This window comes from Pithys albifrons, chromosome Z (assembly GCF_047495875.1).
Source record: "Pithys albifrons albifrons isolate INPA30051 chromosome Z, PitAlb_v1, whole genome shotgun sequence".
Classification (NCBI taxonomy): Eukaryota; Metazoa; Chordata; class Aves; order Passeriformes; family Thamnophilidae; genus Pithys; species Pithys albifrons.
Genome location: NC_092497.1, coordinates 63,360,291 through 63,381,181, shown reverse-complemented (window position 1 = coordinate 63,381,181; position 20,891 = coordinate 63,360,291). Strand labels below are relative to the sequence as shown.

General features: G+C 40.4%; 1 protein-coding gene across 1 annotated transcript in view; it reads left to right on the top strand.

The window, feature by feature from the left end:
- Window positions 1–428: 428 nt before the first annotated feature.
- The window catches only part of MAP1B (microtubule associated protein 1B), a 69,792-nt gene continuing 49,329 nt past the window's right edge, over window positions 429–20,891 (top strand). The window contains exons 1-2 of the mRNA XM_071580127.1: window positions 429–720; window positions 5,344–5,445. Coding sequence (XP_071436228.1) covers window positions 543–720; window positions 5,344–5,445 — 280 coding nt within the window. The 5' untranslated portion in view covers window positions 429–542. The remainder of the gene's footprint in view (window positions 721–5,343; window positions 5,446–20,891) is intronic.

Genomic DNA, 20,891 nt, shown 5'->3' with positions numbered 1-20,891 from the left:
GCTGACCTTCCCAGATGAGCTCCCCAGGTCTGCCAGGGCATCACCTGCGGCTCCTAACCTCTCTCCTAGAAGGCTGGGACCCCCGACGGGCCTCGGGGTGAGCGTCCCGGCGGGGAGACGCCCCAGAAGGGCACGGGAAGCCAGGGACGCGAGGGGCGCGGTCCCGGGGCCGGCCGGGGCTGTGCGGGTTCGGGGTCCCATCGGGCGCGGGGAGCAGCTCTTGGCGTCCCCTCGGGGCGTTATTCGCCCCCCACGTCCTTCCTGCTTCCGGGGGCCGCCACGGGGAGGATTTGCCGCAGATGACATCAGCTGTGGATGCTGGCAACGCGGCGGCGACGGCGCGGAGGATGCGCCGGCTCCCCCCCTTCCTCCTCCTTCTCCTCCTCCTCCTTCTCCTTACCAGGTCCCTGCCCTGCACAGTCTCCGTATAAAAGCGCCGCCGTCTCCCCGCCCGCCTTCACTCCCTCCCTGCCGCCTGCGGAGCCGTCGCCGAGCGGCCCCTCTCCAGAGCCTCAGCGCCCCGGAGCCGCGGGGCGGAGGCGATGGCCACCGTAGTGGTGGAAGCGGACTCGGAGCCCTCCTGCAGCATCCCCAACCCCACCTCCACCTCGCCTAGCCTCTCCCACCGCTTCCTGGACAGCAAGTTTTACCTGCTGGTGGTCATCGGTGAGCTGGTGACCGAGGAGCACCTGCGGCGGGCCATCGCCAACATCGAGCGAGGTGAGGCGGCGGGAGCCGGGGCGCCGCAAGCAGCGCCGCGACGTCCCTCGCCGGCACCCAGCCCCTCCCTGGGCGCGGCCGACATCGCCCCCGGCCACCCATCCCACGCCGGGGTCTCCGGCTCTTCATTCCCGGGGGTCCCGCCACAGTACCCCACCTCACATCGTTCCTAGGTGGGGTGCGGGGGCTGCGGAGCGAGAAGCCGCAGCGAGCCCCCGCCCGCCATCGCGGGGCGCAGGGGCCGGGGCGCGAGCGCAGCGCTGCCGCCCAGCCCGTCTGCCCGGAGACACCGGCGGGTGGGCGTGGCGCGGTCCGCACTGCGGTCCCGATGGCAGCCCGGGGCGGACAAAGGGCGGCTGGGGATGCGGTGGATGGGCTGGGTTGGGCTGGAGCTGCGGCGCTGCTGCCGTCCGCAGTCCCCCGTTCCCCGCAGCTAGACCAAACCGGCGGGGATCAGGGCGTTTTCCCCCTCGGCGGAGGCTGCGCGGGCAGGAGCGCAGCCGCGCCTTTGTGTCTAACTTTGGGCGGTGGGACTTTTCTCTCGTCTGGAGAATTTTTCAGGACCCAAGTTCTATATACACAAATATATATTTCAATAAAGAAAACTCATGAGTAACAAGGCTGTTACCTGAGTGCTCAGCCTTATTGTCTGGCTGCGGGCTGCTCTGTTCCCGCATTTGTTTGTCCTTTTCTTTTAAACAGCCATGCAAGATGGTATCACAAGTGAAATAACAGTTTTATAAGTTTTCTTTGTGGTTTCTGATACAACCGATTGCAGTGTATATGCAGATAGGGGACCCACCCCACGCCCGTTGCAGTGTTAGTGGAATGAAGCACAAAGAAAATTGTTGCCAGACCCTACAGTCTGTTAAACTCAGTTGATACCTGATTTTATATCCTGTATTTTTTGTTCTAGGCTGGAGAAATCAAAGATTTCAGAAACCTGCCATTGTTAGAGGGGAGAAAGAGACCCCGAAACGGGGAATTGTAGCTGCCTTGTCATGTAGGTGTGGTTCAGCAGTACAGCCAGGACTTCATCTGTCTCTATTGTTGCTTTCTCGACCATTGTTGCTTTAGTTCGCCTTTTCTCTGGATTCTTTTTCACGACTGCTTGTGGTAAAGGGCTTACTCATCTCAGCTAATTAGTTTCTTCCATGACCTGTTCATCTTTACTGCTGCCATTGTCTCCTAGGGAGAGCTACTGAGGCAGTTGCTTTGTCACTCAGAGCCTCTTCAGCTTTGCACTTTCTTAATTCTATCTAATTTTCAGTTGTATCAGAAGTGAATTTGCTGCATTTTAATTAAATTATTAATTATAGAGAAAATGGTTAAAATTTCTTCCTTCAAAACAGCTGATACTCTTCCTCTGAAGAAATACTCTTCAATCTCTTCTTGAATCTTCTATTGTACAGTTCCTGCTGCATAGCTCAGTTACTGCTACCTCCTGCCACTAAGTGCAACGCCCACTTACAGGTTTAGCTGTTCAGAGGGAACATTTTTGCCTTTTAAGTAAAAATTTTGGATTAGAAGTCACCTCACTGCTTCTACTATCAGACCAGCTGATTGAGATTTTTGTCTTCTAGAAGAAATCCTCTATGAAATTTTGAAATACATTATTCTGAATGAATGCACTGAGAGTCTCAAGCTCTGTCTACGTGAGGCAAATATGAGCTCAGCTAATATCTTTCTCTCTGAATAGTCTTCTGTAGTCTGGAAAAAACCACCTCTTTCAACCTTTGTGCTCAACAGAGCTTTAAATACATTTTAGTTCTTGATAACTCTGCCTCACTGTCTTCTCTTGTACATCTCCTGAGCACCATCCTTGAAAATTGTGGATTCATGCGCCAAACTGCAGAGCAACGTGTCAAAGAAAACATCTGCTGATAACACATCAGTGGCGTGATGCTACGCAACCTGGTGGAATGCAGAGTCATTTCTTAATATATCATGAGAAGGGAATGGCATGGCAAGATGCATTTTCATTAATTGCATTTGGGATGTGACTGTCATAAGGGGACAATACTCCAACCTGCTGTCCACCAGAAGAGAAGAAGGGAGTGAAGAGAAAGCTTCAAGATTTTTCTACTGATTTAGTGATGCTACTGGGTGTGCCCTGCCTGCTGTCTGATTAATCCTGTATCTAGTGGCATTGCACCCTTAAAACTGCAGAAAGAAAGAAATGGCTCCAGTTCAGCCATGTTTACAGCAATTATGTCCATGATGTTAATGATCTACATCATTGGATTGACCTTGGATTTTAGTTCCAGATTTACCTTCATTCTACTCCAAACCTTATTTTGTTATATCATGTATTTAATCCATTATACTACTCTGTAATGTATGTGCATGATTTTTGCGTCCAGACTGCTGAATCATGCAATTGCAAATTTGGAATATCCTATCCAAATTACAGCTTTGGCTTCTGAGATTTGGTGTTCTGAGATTTTTTGGACTTCTGTGTGCATAGGGCATATAGGCTTTTTTTTCCCCCTCCTTTTCTTTTTTTCCCCTCCTGTATGAGTCCCGTTTTTGAACGTTGCCTGACACAGCATTTTTGACTACATCTAGTCAGAATCTTGTCCCTACAGCAAATCTGAATTCACAACAAAAGCACCTAGGGATGGTGGACAGGTCCTATCATTAGCAGCATTGCTGAATCATAGTGCGTATTGCTTAACTGACCTCCAGAAAGCTTTGTAGTCTCTCCACACAAGCTTGGTGTCATAGGCCAGCAAGCTGTTTATCTTCAAGCTTCTTGAAGTTCAGAACTCATTCATTCAGCGTACTTCAGCTTTGTGATCAATGTTGGTTTAATAGGTTTAGTTTTCATATGCAATTTCTGTATGGGATTATATCATCTTTGTAATCTCAGATACTCCAACAACTGGAAAATATTAAAGTCCGTTGAGCCGTACTAATCCGCCAGAACTTGCCTCAAAAATGCACCATATGGTCAAGAGTTTTTTGATAAAAGAAAATATGGAGACTCGCAGAAGCAGCTTGCTTATGCCTTGGAACAACGATGCATCAGTCTGAAAGTGGAGGTGGCTCGTTATAGCTGAGTTATTTTTCTCAAGTGGTTATGAAACACACCAGACTGTATTTTCAAATTGTTTTAGATAGTTCAAATGGCAGCTCCTTAATAGCTAGTAGCACAATACAGTAGTGACATGATTCTACCTGGACTTGGATACTGACAAGGAAAAGCCCTGAATGCATTCTCCTTGAAGAGACTTCAGGCTGTTGAAATGTAAATGTTCATATTTGCATGGAGAACCTACTCAGAGCTGCAGTGGGAAACTGGCATTGTAGATCTGGTTTCTCTGCTATTTCTCCTCTTTCTTTACCTCAACATGGGTTCTGCCATCTAAGCCCCGATGTTTCTACTGCCTTGAAACAGAATATATGGCATGGGGAGTAGCATTGACAGCAACATCCTGAAACCCTGACAGAGTTACCAGCAGTGTTAGTGCTAGACTGATGGTGAGGAATTGTCCACACACCTCTCCAGGCATCCCCTTGTGAAACCCCAAAGTGGTTTAACTCAACAATTTCTTGCAAAGGCATGGTCAAGAATGTGGGAAGGGGCCACCACGCACTTCCTCACCAGCAATCCCTTTTAGGTTTTCCAGTCAATTTGTGAAAATTTAATGATGTTCCTTTACAACAAAAGAAAATCAGTAATTTTGGTTTTCAAAGTTGAAACAGTGTCTGGACTTACATGTAGTGCTACTGCCTTATCCTTTTTTAAGATGAGAAGATTTTTCAGAGTGATTTCAAAACAAGAAAATTCTAGAAAAATCTCAAGTGTGTTGTGAGATTTTTTTGATTTTTGTTTGCTTTTTTTTCCTTTTTTTTTAAATTAGTCATCAAAATCTTACAGAGGGAAACTAGAAACTTGTCTTTTTAAAATTTGTCTTTTTGCTGCAATGACATTTTTTTCCTGGTCACATTTCAATCCTTAAAAATATATTTTAGAATAATACTTTTTTTTGTCATATATGTGTCAAATGTCTCACTTTTTAAGTAGTTGGGAGGAAAAAGCAGTAGTGATCAGAGGTGTGCTGTTTAGTTTTTAAAAGAAAAAGATCAAGCATAGCATTTTTAAATCTCAAAACTAGAGTTTTGACACTTCATAAATAAAAGATCACATAAATTTTATTTTAAAATATGAGATGCTTCAAAGCTTTTGAATGAAGAAAGCAGAAATTTAATACTTAATATTTAAATATTAGTAACATGCTAGGTGATACTGTTTTTTGTTTTTTGGTTTTTTTTAACTGCATTGTGACTAAAGTGTTCCCTGAGTGATTCACTCTTTCACTTCTGTAACCCTGTGTATTTCTATTTTAAAGTCAAGTCAGGGACATCAATAACTTCTTGTAAAGTGACTACTAGGATATGGGAGCCACAGTCCTAAAGGTGGGGTCTTAGAGGGTGGTGACCCTTTGGAAAGGCAGATTTGCTCTTCCTGAGCACTCGCCATGTTCTAAAACATAGGAAGTCAGGCTGGGTTTGGCATTTAGAAATATGCAAACAGCATGAATACAAATGGGAGATACTCAATTAAAACTTCCAATGTTTGTGTTTCAAGATAGATATGTTTTTTATTTTGAATTTTAGGAATCCGATCATGGGACACAAACTTGGTCGAATGCAACTTGGATCAAGAACTCAAACTTTTTGTGTCTCGCCATTCAGCTCGATTCTCTCCTGATGTTCGAGGTGAGTTTTAGAGCAGAAGTAAGAAATTAAACTTTGAAAATGCCTGACCCATTTGTTTTAGGGCCTTATTAAAATTTAGAACTCACCTTTTTGACTGAACAGTTTCTTTATGTCACACCAACTCTTTATATAGCCCTGGAGACTGAAGCTTATTGTAGTAGGTAGAGTACATACAAAAAATAATCTGAAAGGTTTGCTCTGCATTTTGATAGAGCCAGAACTGATGTCACAGCTGTTACACAAGTACAGCTCAAGCCTCATATTTCTTCACAAAAGGCATGGACTTTTCCTTGGTAGGAAAAGCTGAGTTGAGGTGGGTCTGCCTTCACTCACAGGAACTTTCTTTGGCTTGTATGAGCAAATCAGAAATTTGTAGGGCTCATAAGATGAAAACTCCTTGGCTGCCTTTTTTTCAAGCCTGTCCTTTGTGTAGATGATTCATACAATAAAGTGAAACATTTGTTTTCCAATTTTGTGAAGTATAAAATTTGGTTTTGTTCTGGTTATATTGGAATCAAGTGTTTGCTAAGTTTTATGATCTCATTACTCTAACACAAATGCTGAGTGAAGATGGATGAAATTAATCAGGGTTCTCAGGTAAAAATATATGACCTTCAAAGAGTAGAAAATCTTGCGCTTGGTGAAATCATTGTGGCCATATTGGCTTATAGAACTTAGTACTGATGAGTTTTACCAATTCCAGCTTCAGAGGTATCTCTTCAGTGGTGAAAAATGGTTATGAAATGTTATATCTTTCTACTACATCACATTCCAAAAGTCATTCATTGTACGTTGTTGACAAAGAGGTCCTAATGCCATGCTAGTAGGACAGCATTGACCTGATGGCTTTGAATAATGCGCGAAAATGTCTTGTGTAACTAATTTTTCTTCTTGCAGCACAAGTTAAATCATTCTTTGCTGTATCTCCCCATATCTATAGAGAGTAAAACATTGCTAGTGTTAAGAAAGCAATTGCATACTGTTATGATTCTTCCTCTGGTTTGAAAACCCACTGAACTAATACAACAATACACAACATGAAGATTTTCAGCCAAGGGATGTAGTTCCTTATTTATATGGAAATAAACTGGGGCCTAGGATACATGTCTTGTATTTCAGTTTAAATGTCATGAAGCCATTCATTTGCTCGGTCACTCTAGCTGCTTTGTTTTTACAGAGAGGAAATCTATTTTCAAGGAATGCAAAATGCAATGCATCCCATTTTTGGCATGTATATGTTTTACTTTAAAACTTCAGAGAGACAAAAAAATCCTGTGTAAGTCCTGTAGCGAAAATATTACAATATGTCTAATATTTTTACCATGTTGTTTAGATGACATGTTCTGATACCACCGCATGAATTAAAATAAAGCAAATACTTTGCTTTCATTTAATAAAAGATTATGTATCTCCTTTTCAACAGAAAGAAGGTAGAATTGTTTTGGATTTTTTTCTCTAGGAATTGTATTTTGGTTGATTTTTTTCCCTCTGTTTGTCTAGACTTGGCTGTTTAGTCCATCATTGTGTTGAATTACAGCTTAATTGCATGTGACTGGAATTCATCAGCATCTCTGACAAGCAGAAACTAATGTGTTTCATCACTGCTCAATCTTTAAACAATAAACTGCCAAAATCTGTGTTTAATGAGCATTGAGGGAGCCTGAAACTTGAATAAAGGCAATATCCAGGCATAAAGCTATCCCTCTTGACTGACTTTGTGTCTAAAGTTTTGTGGAGAAGCCCCTCCTCCAAAATCTCACTGTTCAGATCAGAGGGTCATTTATTTTAGTTTCTCTCTGTTCTCTTATGTTGAGTTAGAGAAGCATGAGTCTCCTTTGTATCCTCTCTGCTGTTTGTCAGAGAGAAAGTCTTTTTGTTGCCATTTTTTAGTAATGTTTCAGAATATGTGATTTCTGTTATACCAGCCAAATGTTGAATTCAGTGTGTTCAACTGCTGAAATGGTGAACTTTCATACTAAAGAGATAATTGTAAGTATGTATTCCTTTATAGTCTCAAACTTAGAAATTCTGTTAAATTTAGTTAACTAGGTGACCTTTTGTCCAAGGAAAGTGTTCATCCAAGGTGATGGGGTTGTCTGTGGAATGTAATTAAACAGCCTTTTTTCCAGCCCTTTGAGGCTGAAGTCTTTGTGTGACTCACACATAGGGACAGTTTACTCTTGAGGAAGGCTTCTCATGTAGTCAGGTCTGACTGCTGACTGATGCCTGTTTAATTATCATGTTTAATTATGGTAGTTGCAGTGCCAGCTCAACACATGCTTATATGCTTTTTAGAAACCCAAGGATACGCACAGAAGCATGTGAAGGGTAGGACTCATTCATCAAAAGGAAGCTTGGAGGAAATGTGGCCAATTCTGTCTTCACGTTATATGCTTGTGTTGCTAAAGGAGAGACATCCCAGAGATTGTCTCTGTCAAAGCATTCATGTGTTTTCACATAAAGAATTTAGGGTCTAATCCTTCTCCCAGTTTAATGAATAGCAATATATATACTGATACTGCAGGGAGCATGACTGGATCCAAATATCTTTTTATGTTCTTTTTCAGGGAGCAGGTTGTCACAGTGGTGTCTGTGCACATTGTATTCAGCTGTTGGGCAATTTATGGATGATTTATGATTCCTGAAAAGTAGGATTCAGATTGGAAATGCCAGCAGATCTTTTCTACAATCTTGTAAAGCAGCTGAGTTAGCAGATTCCTTAATAATAGCAAGTCTTGGAGAGATGATGTCAGGTTCTGGTGAAAAATGAGTAGCACAACTAATTAAGTGGTTGCCAAGACAACAGGCAACATGACTTTAAATGGGGTACCCCAGTGGTGCCTCTGTTTTCTCTGTCATATAATGATAACTTCCATCTTATGTTAATATCAAAAGGATAAAAAATGCAAACAATGAATTGTAACATGTATAAGTTGAAGAAGGAACTGTGCATCTGGTAGTGGGGCAGAGCAAGTGAAGTGTCTTAGAAAGAGCTCCATTGAAATTGCAGCTGTACCTACCAATCTTTTCTTAATTCATGAGAAAATTTCCACTGCATAAAGCAGCTTCACAAAAGACTAACTAAGTGGGCTCAGGGGTGGGGGATCATGAAGCCATTGTGGGCCCTTCTCTAAGACTTCCACACTGCCGTTTTGTCTCTCAGTTTCTGCCTGAGGATATTTGACTGTTGGTTTGGTGCATGTTCAAACCCTTGTCTAGATGAAATCCATTTAATTTAAATGACTGTTCAGTAGCTAGTCACCCCTAGCCTTCTAAAAATACTGCTCAAGCCTTGAGCTTTGTACTTTGTACTTTGTCCTGTGGTTACCAAAAATATGTATGTTTCCTATCTGAACAGTACCAGAAGGCCTCCTGTTACCCACATATCAGTGCAGACACCAACTGCTGACTTAAGTGAGTCCTTCCTTACCTGTGCCTAGGACTTTATTACTGGCAGCTTGCCTGCGACCCGAGGGGACCTTAGCAAAGTGCAAGACGTGTTCAATTTTCCTTTTGGCAGCCACAGCAGCAGCAGCAGCAGAAGCAGTGTGCTTGCTTTCTTCAGGCTTCCTAAAGAAAGGTCATGATTCTCTGAAATCATCATTATCCCAAAAAGCCTTGACAAGTTCCATTCTGAAAGTTATAAGTTCAAAAGTTACTGTTTAGGACTGCTAGTAACCTGTAGAAGATAACCTGTGGAGAATTTTTGGATCTGGGAATTTTGGTCATTAATGCCCACAGCTCCATACTTGGTCAAAGTGGTGCATCATTCCATTGCCTTTGTGAAAGCCGATCTACACCCAGTCAACACCACACCTAGTATCTTGCAATGTGAGCTCATGGAGTCACTGATAAAATCCTAAAGGGCATGGATTTAATGCTGATTTACTGAAAACTGCAGTTTGCCTAAATTCATCAAATCATCAAAAGGACATGCGTACTTGAGCAAAACCTATCACTTAAAATGAAAGAAAGAGAAAAAAGACAAGAAGTCAAGACCAGATTTCTCAGGTGGTATCAGAGTATCATCACTGAGTGTCTAGGACTTAGTTTTGCTTGAGATCTCAAGTAGTCTGGTATGTATTTTTAGGGATATGATATAAATATGCTTCAGGTATTAGAGAGAGATTGGGATAGCTGAAATAAATATGGAGTGGAGTAATTTTAGCTCATTATGTGTTTGGAGAGGGTAATTTTAGTTGACTAGTAGACTTGTTTTGTGTCTCTTTAGGATTTGCATCTTAGAAGAAAGAAAATGGAGGCAGACTAGGACATGAAAAGTGAATTGAGCTGACTCATGCTGCAGTGGCTGTGAATGGTATCCCTGCAGGGTGACCTGCAGCTGCCAGTGGTCCAGGGCTGCAGCAGTCGAGCTGCCCAGTGGGACCAGGTTAGGGAGCCCCTGGGTCCTTATTGAGGCTTTCAGCTGGGGAGCACATGCGGTGCTCTGGACTACCAGTGAGCTTTTTTGGAGGTGATACTAGGACTCTAGTGGTTTAGGAGAGGATTACAATGTAACAGCCTATGTGTTTGGATACAAGAATTGATAAAACCTTGTTCTCTTAGTAGAAATAAAAAATCAAGAGAAGGGCTAATAAGTGACTTCATCATCTTTTTTCCGGTGAGTAAGTTGTTGCACTTATGTGACAAGCATTCTGGCACTGACTTCCATTTCTACTTTTTTTAGGCACTATCTCAAAGAAAATTAGCATGAATTTATATTGCTGCCAAAACACAAGTACCTGCCAATGCTAAGCTGAGTCAGCAAAATTACCGAGATGTTATTTTTAAATGCCTTGTATCACGAGTGTATACCATGAGTTCAGAGGTCTTAGAATAGCGCAGGCTTTATGGGAACAGGTTTTTGACCTGTGTGAGGCAGCTACTGGAAGCATGGGCTTAAGTCAGTTATGAGTAGTGATAGCATTTTAAGCACATTATGAAATTTGAATTCCCATTCCTTTTTATCAGAATGATAATTAAGCATACCTAATGGTATATTCACAAAGGTAATTTTATTAAGGCTTATCTTACAGAATTATAATTCTTAATTTGTCCCTTTTGAGGTTCCTCAATCTTCCTTTCCTAACATTTTGTCTATGTGGGATTTCTGAAACTGTAAACTTCAGCATGATCTTATTTTTGATTCCTGCACAGCATCACTTAGGTGACCTACCTCTCATCTCTTCCATCATGGATTTATATTAAATGTATAATCAGAATATCATTACCACTTTGTAAATCTTATTTATGTCATGTGCAACATTTTTCTCAGATGTCTGTTTTTCTTAATTTTTTTAAGACTTTTTTTGTTTTAATTGTCTGGTCTTTTTTGTTACTTTCTCAGAGTTACTTTCTCATAGTTATTGAGAGAAACATTAAATGTTTTAATTGGACTTTATAATGAGAAAATACTTGATCCAAAGGCCACTGGAATAATTGGATCAGATTTTGGATTAGAGAAAATACTGTCTAGTGTTTTGAAGGTAGAACAAGGACCAAATTATCACAAGATGAGGAAGAAAGAAAACATTTTAACTTCTTTATTGCCATACAAAAGTATTACTTTATTTGCAGTGAATTGCATACCACTTTATTCAGAAATACGACTAACCTCAGGTAACAGCTTTGAGACACTCCTTTTCTCTGGACTAAGTGGAATGGGAAGCATATCATTATCCCCACTGCCAGTTGTAGAATGAGAGTTGTTGCTGTGGCTGCTGCTATCAGCCTTGCAGCAGCATGAAGAGTTCCAGCTGTCATTTGCTTTTTAGAGACAGGTGCCAGAGATGCATTAGTGTGATGCCTTGAGAGACCGCAGAAAACTGGACACTGAGCCAAGTTAGTGTGGGATAAGATAAAATGGTAGATTCTTTAATGTCTAGGCTTAGGGCCTTCAGGAATACATGATGATGTGTGCTCTCCTGAACCCTGGTTTCCATGGTTTTTATAATGTTGTTCACCCAGTCTTTTCATTACACATCTCTTTGGTCCAGCCCATCCTGCCCCCAGCACACTTCATCAGGATTTGAGTCTGGGGGACAGTGGGACCCTCTTTTCATCATCTTCATCTTCCTCAGCACACGTTTGAGGTTTTCCAGTGTTCTGATGTTGAGATCACTCTGCCTCTGTTTGTGTCTCATGGAGCAGGGTTTAAGATGTTATTCAGCCTTCTATCTTGAAAAGAAGTCTGCATGACTAATCGAATTTTAGGCATTGATACGGGATAGGGGTTAGAACATTGAACTTAAGCTGTTAAAGATATTAACATGCTAGATCTGCATTTTCACTACAGTTATGAGTACTTCTAAAATCTATAAAAATGAAAAAATCAAAAATCCAAAAACCCTGAGGCATCAGTGCTGGCTGCAAATCCAGGTGATTCTGACTGTAGACTGCTGTGAATATCCCATAGTATCTCACAGTCCCTATGAGGGTAGGGAAGTTAAGCACTTTGATTAGTAAAAGTCACAAATAGAAAGCTGAATAATTCTATAACAAAGGTTCATGCTTTTGCTTCAAACTCTTAGATGGCCCTACCAATTAGACAAGATGGTTAGTTTTGGCTTGTAGTTGTTGGTGGCAATCTGTTCCTAGAGTTGAGAAGAAAAGCAGTGCTCCTGGTGCCTTGGATTTACAGCACAGATTGGATTTACACTCCTATGTGTAAGGACGTGACTTCTAGTTCCTGGCTTTCAACTGTTTGGAATTAGTCTGATTCAAAACTATTTGCTGATACAAGAGAAAATGAAGTGTAAAAAAAAAAATTGAAATAATAACCAGTTCAGAAACAAATTTATGTGAATTTCGGTATTAATTCGATGTTGCAATTTTATGTATTTCAGTACTTGAACACGTGTCTGTAGTGGTGAGATGAGTCACTGTCCTGTATCCCTATGTCCCTGTCCCCTGCATTGCTGTGTGTGGGACATTCTGCCTGTCAGAACTCTGGAAAGCTTGCGGTTTTATTTAAAACAAAAAATCCTTCACAACCCCCCCTGAAAACCAAGCAAAAAACCCTATTCTGAAGAGATTAACCATATTCTTAGGCTGTGTAGTCTCTGATTTATTCCAGTGAGATACGGAAACTTTCATTTGGAAGTCAACTCCTCAGTGCCAAAGGCAGCTTTTGGAAGTTGAACCAGTTTTATGGCGGTTTTGTATCTCTTCTGGAGAAAAGACTGATCCCTGCTTTGGCTCCCATGTCCTGAGACACAAACAAGCTTTTCTAGGTCTTATAAGCTCTTTATGGTGGATTGAGTATCCTCCTCACCCCTGAAAGACTGGATAGAGCAAAAGTAATAAAACTCATGCATCCAAATAAAGGTGAATTAACAGGTGATGAAAAAATAAGATATAAACGAAAAACAGCAAAAGCCAAAACAAAATCAACAGGTAAAGTGAAGGAAATTGTTCAGCACCTCACCCAGGCAGACCAATGCCCTGCCAGTCTTTGAACAGCCACCACCTTGCTAACTAAAAACCCCACCTTCTTCCTCTACTCCAACTTTTCTTGCTAAGCATGGTATCATATAGTATGGAATATGCTTTTTGCCAACTTATGTTATGTCCCAGCTTTGTCTCCTCTGAAATTCTTGTCCACTCCAGCCTACTCACTCGTGGATGGAGTGGAGCAAAAGAAAGGTTTGATGCTATGTGGGCGCTGCTCAGCGGTAGCCAAAACACTGGGATGTTATCAACACTCTTCTGGACTCAAATCCGAAATCTGGCATTTTACTGACTGCTGTGAAGAAAGTTTTTCCATCCCAATCAGAAACACTAAACTCTGCTATAAAAGGTTGTTTATTAACATTCATGTCTGTATCCATTAACTGGATTAGTATTCCAGTCCTTGATGAGTCCTTTCAAAAGACCATCAGGAGGAGACTGAAGTTTCCTGGATCACAGTAAGTGTGCAGAAATTGGCTTAATGAAAACTGTCCCAGACACAGGGACTGACAAGACAGACTAGAAAAAGTTTAAAACAGGAAGGAGGGAAGCCTTGGTTTCATCTTTTTTAATGTATGTTCATGTCATGCGTTTTTGCTGACATCAGTGTTGAACCTCTGGGAAATAAATGGGATGAAGTTTGACAGAGCCCTAAAAGAACACAAGCTAGAGGGGTCTTTCTTCTGATCCTAAGGCTTTGGGACATCCAGTGCACATCCTGTCATGAGTATTGTGGCCATCTAGCATGCTTTCTTAACCTCAGGCTATGTCTGAAGTTTTTCTGGTCTTCCAGAACTTGCATAGCACTTAGACAAACTTAAAAAAAATTAATATAAAGTTATTTTCAATATGGACAGTACTTTAAATAGTTATAGAAGGCAAGCCTTCAAGGATATCTCAGGATAGGATTTAATGCTTGTCTCAAACTAATAATTTAATGACATTATTCATAATAATTTGTATAGTCCTATTGATTTTTTTCAAACTTATTATTACTAGCTGCAAAGCTCAAATTCTAAAAGTTCATTAGACATGGAAGATTTAAATATTTTTCAATACAAATTAGGCTTTCATATATTTAACATTTTCAAGAAACTTCATAAGTTTTAATCTTCCTGTCCACTGTTTAAATAATTCCACTTTTATTACATTTCAATCCACTCTATATTAGAAAAAAAACCCAATTTGAAATGGTATTTCATTTGGTTTTTTATTATGTCCTAAAATGTGAATTGCTGAATCAGATGAAAACATGTGACCTTTCAACGTAACATATGAAAGACATTGAAGTCACCAAAAAGAAATTTGTCTGGAGATGGTGTATTATTTAAGAACTCTTTAAAAAGTAGGGATTGGCTTCTTTGATTGTTGCACCATCTGTCCAAATAGTCTGACTGCACCAGTTATATTCCTGAAGAGTCCCTAGCAGGACTAGTTGCTCTGCCCCTAACAACTCTTGTATCTGTTAAAGCCTGTAATTATAACAAGAATCACGTTTTGTGTTCAGCTTTGATGGGATAATGTCATTGTATATCAAGTAGGGAATTATCATGTGTAAAGAGACCTTGCCAACATTCTCATTTTGTGTTGAATAGGAGGATCTGATAGTATTAATCTGTTATGAGCCATTGAGTGGAGGACACCTGTTTACTGTGCTGTGCTGATCAGCGTGGGTTGTGGGTTCTCCATAACCATTTATAGACAGTAATCACGGAAAAGAGGTAATGCAAAGAATTCAGAATTCCTCAATCATTATAGACTTACTATTCAGTCCATTGAAAAGTATAACACAATCATGTGTTAGAGTTGTACTTACCTAAAGAGGTATTGTTATGACTTCTGTACTGCTTGAAGTCTTGTGTGCTCCCTTTGAAATTAAATTGCATTAAACTCAAAGCAAATTCAGGGCCAGGGAATTGAGTTCTTTTGCAAAGAAACTGGAAAAAAATTAGAGAATTACTTTCATTTATGGTCTCTACTTTTTTGAGTTTCACACGGCATGTCATATATTGGCAGAGCTGATGCTTCTCCAACTTTCAGTCTATTCCCAAGTGGAGTCTGTTTTCCTGCTGGTCTTGGAGACAGCCGGGCATCTCTGAAATTACTTGTGTCCTCATGTATCTTTCAGGTGTTCCTAGAGTACTCTGAGAATCAAATGAGTTTTTAACGCAGTGCCTGCAGCTCTACAGGGGAGCTGTATAGTAGTGTGGTATATTCAGCACCGGGCAGTATTCCAGTCCTGACAGAATTAATGCTTTCTCTCTTCTTGTCTTGACTCATAGTCACAAAATGTTAAAAGGGCCACCCTAAAAGCTTTCCTTCACTATAGGAAATGAATGAGTGGTGGTACGAGGCAGCCCTTTGTACGCTACCCTGGCAGCTGCAGATGAGCTCGTACCTCTACCCAGTGTAGTGCAGCCCAGTGCAGGTGCAGCCCCAGACTTCAGTCCCTTGGACATTGCTGAGTGATCTCAGCAATGATGGGCCTCTCAGAAGACCATCAGGAGGGACTCACCACATCAGTATTTAGCTTTGCCACATCTGAGTTAAGCAGGGCTTTGCTGCCATGTTTCAGAGACAGCTTTGGTGACCCTGCAAGGGTAGTTTTTGCATGGACAAAGCATAGATCAGAGACTTTTTTTTTTCTGTGACACTAACGTCTGTAACTATTTTTCCCGTTTTCCTGATGTTTTATTTCTTGAGCTTACCTTAACCATTGTATGCCATTCCCTTCTGTTTTCCTGAAGTGAGTGAAATGCTGAGTTTTCAAATTAGCAAGCAAATTAACAGATGTTTTCAAGATTTCAGAGAAGCTTATGTTGATCCTAGGTGACACTTTTCTTTCTTTACTCATGCCATTCCTGCTGGAGTCTTCCTATATCTCATGGTAATTCAGTGGTAAAATGTGAATAGCTTCATGTCAATATTGGTTCTTCCAGGTTTGCTGCCTTTCTTGTAGCCGCACCACAGCTGACAACAATTAAATATTTGCTTTTTAAGAGATGAGTTTAAGAAGAGCTGTGGTCAGAGATGACTCTGCTCACTAATGATGCTTTGTAATTTTTCTTTTTACTTCTAGCTTCCCTCTGTTATTAAATATGTTGGAGACAAATTCTGTCACTTCCAGTTTTTTTGTTCTTCTTGCTTTTGAGCAGATTGATATCTCTTTGTCAGTCTTTGTTAACTTAACCTAAGCTATATTCAAATTATATTTAGACCAAAATCCTTGCTGAACCCCACCAAATGTTACTCCCTGTACTATCCTATGTTTGTTACTCACTTGTACAGATGGGACACTCTTAAAAAGTATTACAGCAATATTAGACCAATTGTTTTTTGTTAGATGGCTGTGGACTGGACACAATAAAACATTTCATCAATAGTAATTGAGGGTGAAAAAAGGGAACATATTTTCAAACAATGTTTTCTTCAGAAACCAGCAGAGATATAGCTTCTGTGGATCTGCCTTGCTAGAGTACTATGGCAACAGTCATTATTTTTTAAAGTGGAGTTGACAGAACAGATATTGTCCACTATTTGTGGTCAAATGACAAATGGCTGCATAAAGCTTGGAATCACAGTTGCTGGAGCTGATGGCACAATAACAGAGTCTGATTTTTTTTCAATTTTTAGTGTCAGAGGTATTCTTACCAAATATTTAAAAAATCCTGATAGTAATTTTTGAAACAGAAGACTCATAGAATGTGCCGAATTGGAAGTGACCCATGAGGATCATTTAGTGCAACTCTCAGACCTATGCAGGACACCCCAAGAATCACACCATATGCCTGGGATTGTTTTCCAAATGCATTTTGAGCTCTGTCAGGCTTCGTGCTGTGACTACTTTTCTGGGGAGCCTGATCCAGTACCCCATCATCCTCTCTGGGTGAAGAAGCTTTTCCTGATATCCAGCCTGAACCTCCCCTGACTCAGCTTCATCCCCGTTCCTTTGAGTCCTGTAACTGGTCACCACAGAGGAGAGATCAGTGCCTGCCTCTCCTCTTCCCGTCCCAAGGAAGATGTAACTACAAGGAGGTTTCCTCTCAGTCTCCTCTCCTCCAGGCTGAACAAATCAAGTGACTTCAGCTGCTCCTCAGAAGGCTTACCCTTCAAAAAATAGGAAAGTACAGGAAACCTTAGTCTTGCAGCTCTATTCATATTTATTTGTTATTCCTGGTGTCTTTTAAATTATTATTTTCAAATGTTAGCCTTTTTCAATACAAAATTAAGGTGTAATAATATTGTTCCCATTCAAAATCCATTCCCAACAAAGTTTCTGCATAAAATTCAGCATTGTAGCATGCATAGCTACTGTATTGAAAAACTTTGAATGAGCTATTAAGAAAAAAACCCAAACAACCAAACACACTAAAAATCCACATCATGTTTCTTACCCTTTCCTTATTTTGGAAGTTACTCTCACTTGTCTTTTTTTTTTTTGCTAGTAGATGGCATTCACAATGCCCATGTTCACTGCTGTGCAGTAAATGACCACACACTAAAGTCAGGATGAATACTTCTGTAATGGTTTTAGGTCTTATTTCTTAATGTTGGACATAAGTTTCTATTTTGCTTTAAGATCTTCCTTGGAGTTTAAATTTCAGGGACTTCTCTGTTGACTGAGAGATGAATCCCTCAACATGAAATGAACTCAGCAATCTTCAGATCTTTCACTGTCAGTGGAGGATAAGCAGAGTATACTTCATGCAGGGCAGGAGTTTTCTTAGTTTGAAGACCACTGATAGTGATCATTTTATGAAAATGATTAACAATGCATTAACTCTACAGAACCAGTAGGATGACAAGCAAGATCATTACCCACACAGCTGTATTTTGCATAAATTAATGCATCTGTAGGGATAAGAAAATTTGCTTTACAGATTACACATTCTTTGTATTTTCAGGATGTCTCTAACAGACCTGAGCTTCCCCTATTTTGAAGCTGCCATGTAAACCACAGCAAGACCTACGGTAGGGCCTCTCTCCCATGCTGAATTTAGAGCACAGCATGAAATAAAAGACCTGAGACCTAAGCAAGTAGAATCTGACTCACTTGTCAAGTGTACTCTATCTCAGTTTTTTTCCCTTGTCTCAGTCTATGATTTGACTGTCTGTTAGGAATACAGGAGTACAGTAGCAGGTACCTTGACAAAGCAGTTCAGTACTGTCTATTTAAAAATACTTGCTCATGCAAATGAAATCACAGTGTGGTATTTTGCATTTCTTAGAGATGGGAAAAAACCCCAATCATGTCTTTTTAAGTGACTATAAGGCACATGATATATCATAAATCAAGAGATCTAAATTTTACTTCTTAACTTTGCCCCTCAACTTTGGAAAGACTCTCTGTGGCAGTCACACTCAGATGCTGTGGACAACCCATAGTCTGGATTATTCAATGCAGTAATGTAATGGGATTTAATTCTTTTTGTCTTGCCTCAGCTTCTCGTTGAGGACTGCTCTGCCAAGTGTGCCAGTAGGGAATCTAACAACAGTGATTTATGCTGCGTGGTCTTCATTAAAATTCAAAATGAAGCCACTAACTCTCTTCAAGAAAGCTACTAGCCAGATGTTAGAAAGTAAACACTGCAGGAATCACTCAAATTGATTTGAAAATAAGAGCAAAGATGAAAAGCTGAGATTAGCTGTTCACAAAATTCTGTAACTCCAGATTCCTAAGCTGTATTAAAAAACCCCCGCAAACACGTGTGGACCTTTCTATGAAAGGGAACACCTGCATACATCTTCATGGGCAAAATCTCTTCAAATATGCAAATACTGGTAAATAGACAATCAAATACTTTTCAGTAGATTTAATTGTGGAGTAGCGGGCTTTGGATGTTCGCTGGGACCAGCTGTCTGTTACCACTTATTTAAAAAAACAAAAAAAACAAAACACAAACAACAAAGAAAAAACCCCACAGCCAGCAGTTTATTTTACACTGTGATTAACAAAACATTTTGACAAATTCTGCTTTGAACAAGTGTAAGGTATTAGGAATTTTACTGAACACAGGAGGGTCTCTCCAGATCTACCCAGTTACATATTAGGGCAGCATTGGAGTGCTATTGAAGGATTGCAATTTGTAGATACCATCTCTAGACAGATCAAGGGAAATGCCAACTATTGTTTGTAACAGGTTTCCACTATAATAATGTGCAACACTGCTGGGTTGCTGTGGCACCACTTGAAATAAAACTTAGCAATTCTCTCCTGTGGTTTCCATCCAAATCTGCTCACTGCTAGAGTTGGCAATAAGTCGTCTGACTTCCATTACACTTAAACCTCTGTAGGAAGCTGAGTGTCTGTCCACAGCATAAGCCAAGGTGGTGAAATACTGCCTGCCACCTCTAACAAAGCCCCATGTCAAGTGGGAGTGAAATGCTTTTAAGTGTTGCCACATGCTTGTGGAAATGTGTGTTTTGTGATTGCTAAAACATTGTTACCAGTCCTAAATCCATGAAGGCTTACCAGATAAAAGTCAAAATGCCATGGGGAAGTGAAATAAATGACATTTTGATTACCCCTTCAAATTTGGCTTCGTGACTGATGCAACCTTCAAATCCTAGGGGAAGTGAGCTGGCCTTTTGTCACCTCTGTAGTGCCATCCCCACCTCTGCATGACTGCTTATCTCATGGCTGAAGGTCAGTTAGAACAATCTGAGGCTGAAGATGTGGAAAGAAATTTAAATTACGTTTGTATGGATTGTGATCTGGTGGCATTCATCAGCATGCAGCACAGTTTCTGTGCCTTTCTGCCTCTCTTCCCAGACCTCACAGCTTCCAGGCACTTACACACTCCCTCAGATCTGTTGTGCCTTATGGGCTTGGCCCACGTTTTCATATTAGTGCAGTTTAATTAGGCAAGGAGAGAGTGCTGTGACTCCAGAATGATCTATGACTATGATAGATCAATATTTATTACAAGGATTTTTTCAAATAAACGTCTGCTCTGTTAGGTTTGCTCATTCAGATGCCTTAGAGCCTTTTAAGAAACAATTAAATCCTCTCTGGTAGGAAGTGGAATATTAAAAAGGATTAACACTGACATGGCAGACCATATATTTTCATTTGCATTCCTATGCCTTGCTATTCTTGTCTGATACTTAAGTTGGATAGAGGGAGTTGGGTTCAGGGACTACTGCCCTGCCCTTGCAGCAGTGTAGAGCCTAAGGGAGGATGTAAAATGGGTCAAGGCATCAGTGAAAAACTATCAAACCCAAATGTAAATATGTAGCTATGCTAGGGATAACTTTCAAGAGCTTAATTCCATCAAATTTATCCTGGCTAACCAAATATGTTGTGAAAGGCCAGTGTGAAGTGATCTAGTCTTCTAAACATTTACCCGGGTGTCCAGGCTTACAGAGGCCATGCAGTAAATGTCACATGAGGAGAGCTTGCATGATCAGGTCATTGTTGATTTTCTTTTCATGATTTTTCTTTTCAAATTAATTTTAGTATTCTCTGCAAAGGAGGTGTTTTTCCCCTTAGAGAGCATGTTAGAATAGTATGTAAAACATGCTCATTTGTGAGCATTCACAAAGATCTTAAAACAGAAGCCATAAATCAAAACTTTTTAACAGAAAAAATCAAAGTAAAGGACTTACATTTAGTTCATTTTCCTTATAGCTGGCTTTATTTAATGCATGTTTATAATACTATATAGTATAAATATTTTTATTTTAAAATATACATTTTTTAGGTTAATTTCCCATGAACTACCCAGTAATCTAATGTAACTTTGTAGAAATGTGGCCACCTCCAAAACATAAAGACCACAATCACAAAGTTAAAAAGTATGCTCAAACTGGCAAATACAGCTGATTTGACTAGTTCAGCATAATTGAACCTCATTTTTCTTTGCTGGGGTCTTCAAATATAAAGTGAATTTGTAGCAAGTTTTGTGTATGAAATTGTCCATTTGGAAATTAGTCAGTATTTTGCCCTTGATCCCAGAGAAAGTAGGATCAATCCCTTCGTTATTTATTATTTCTAT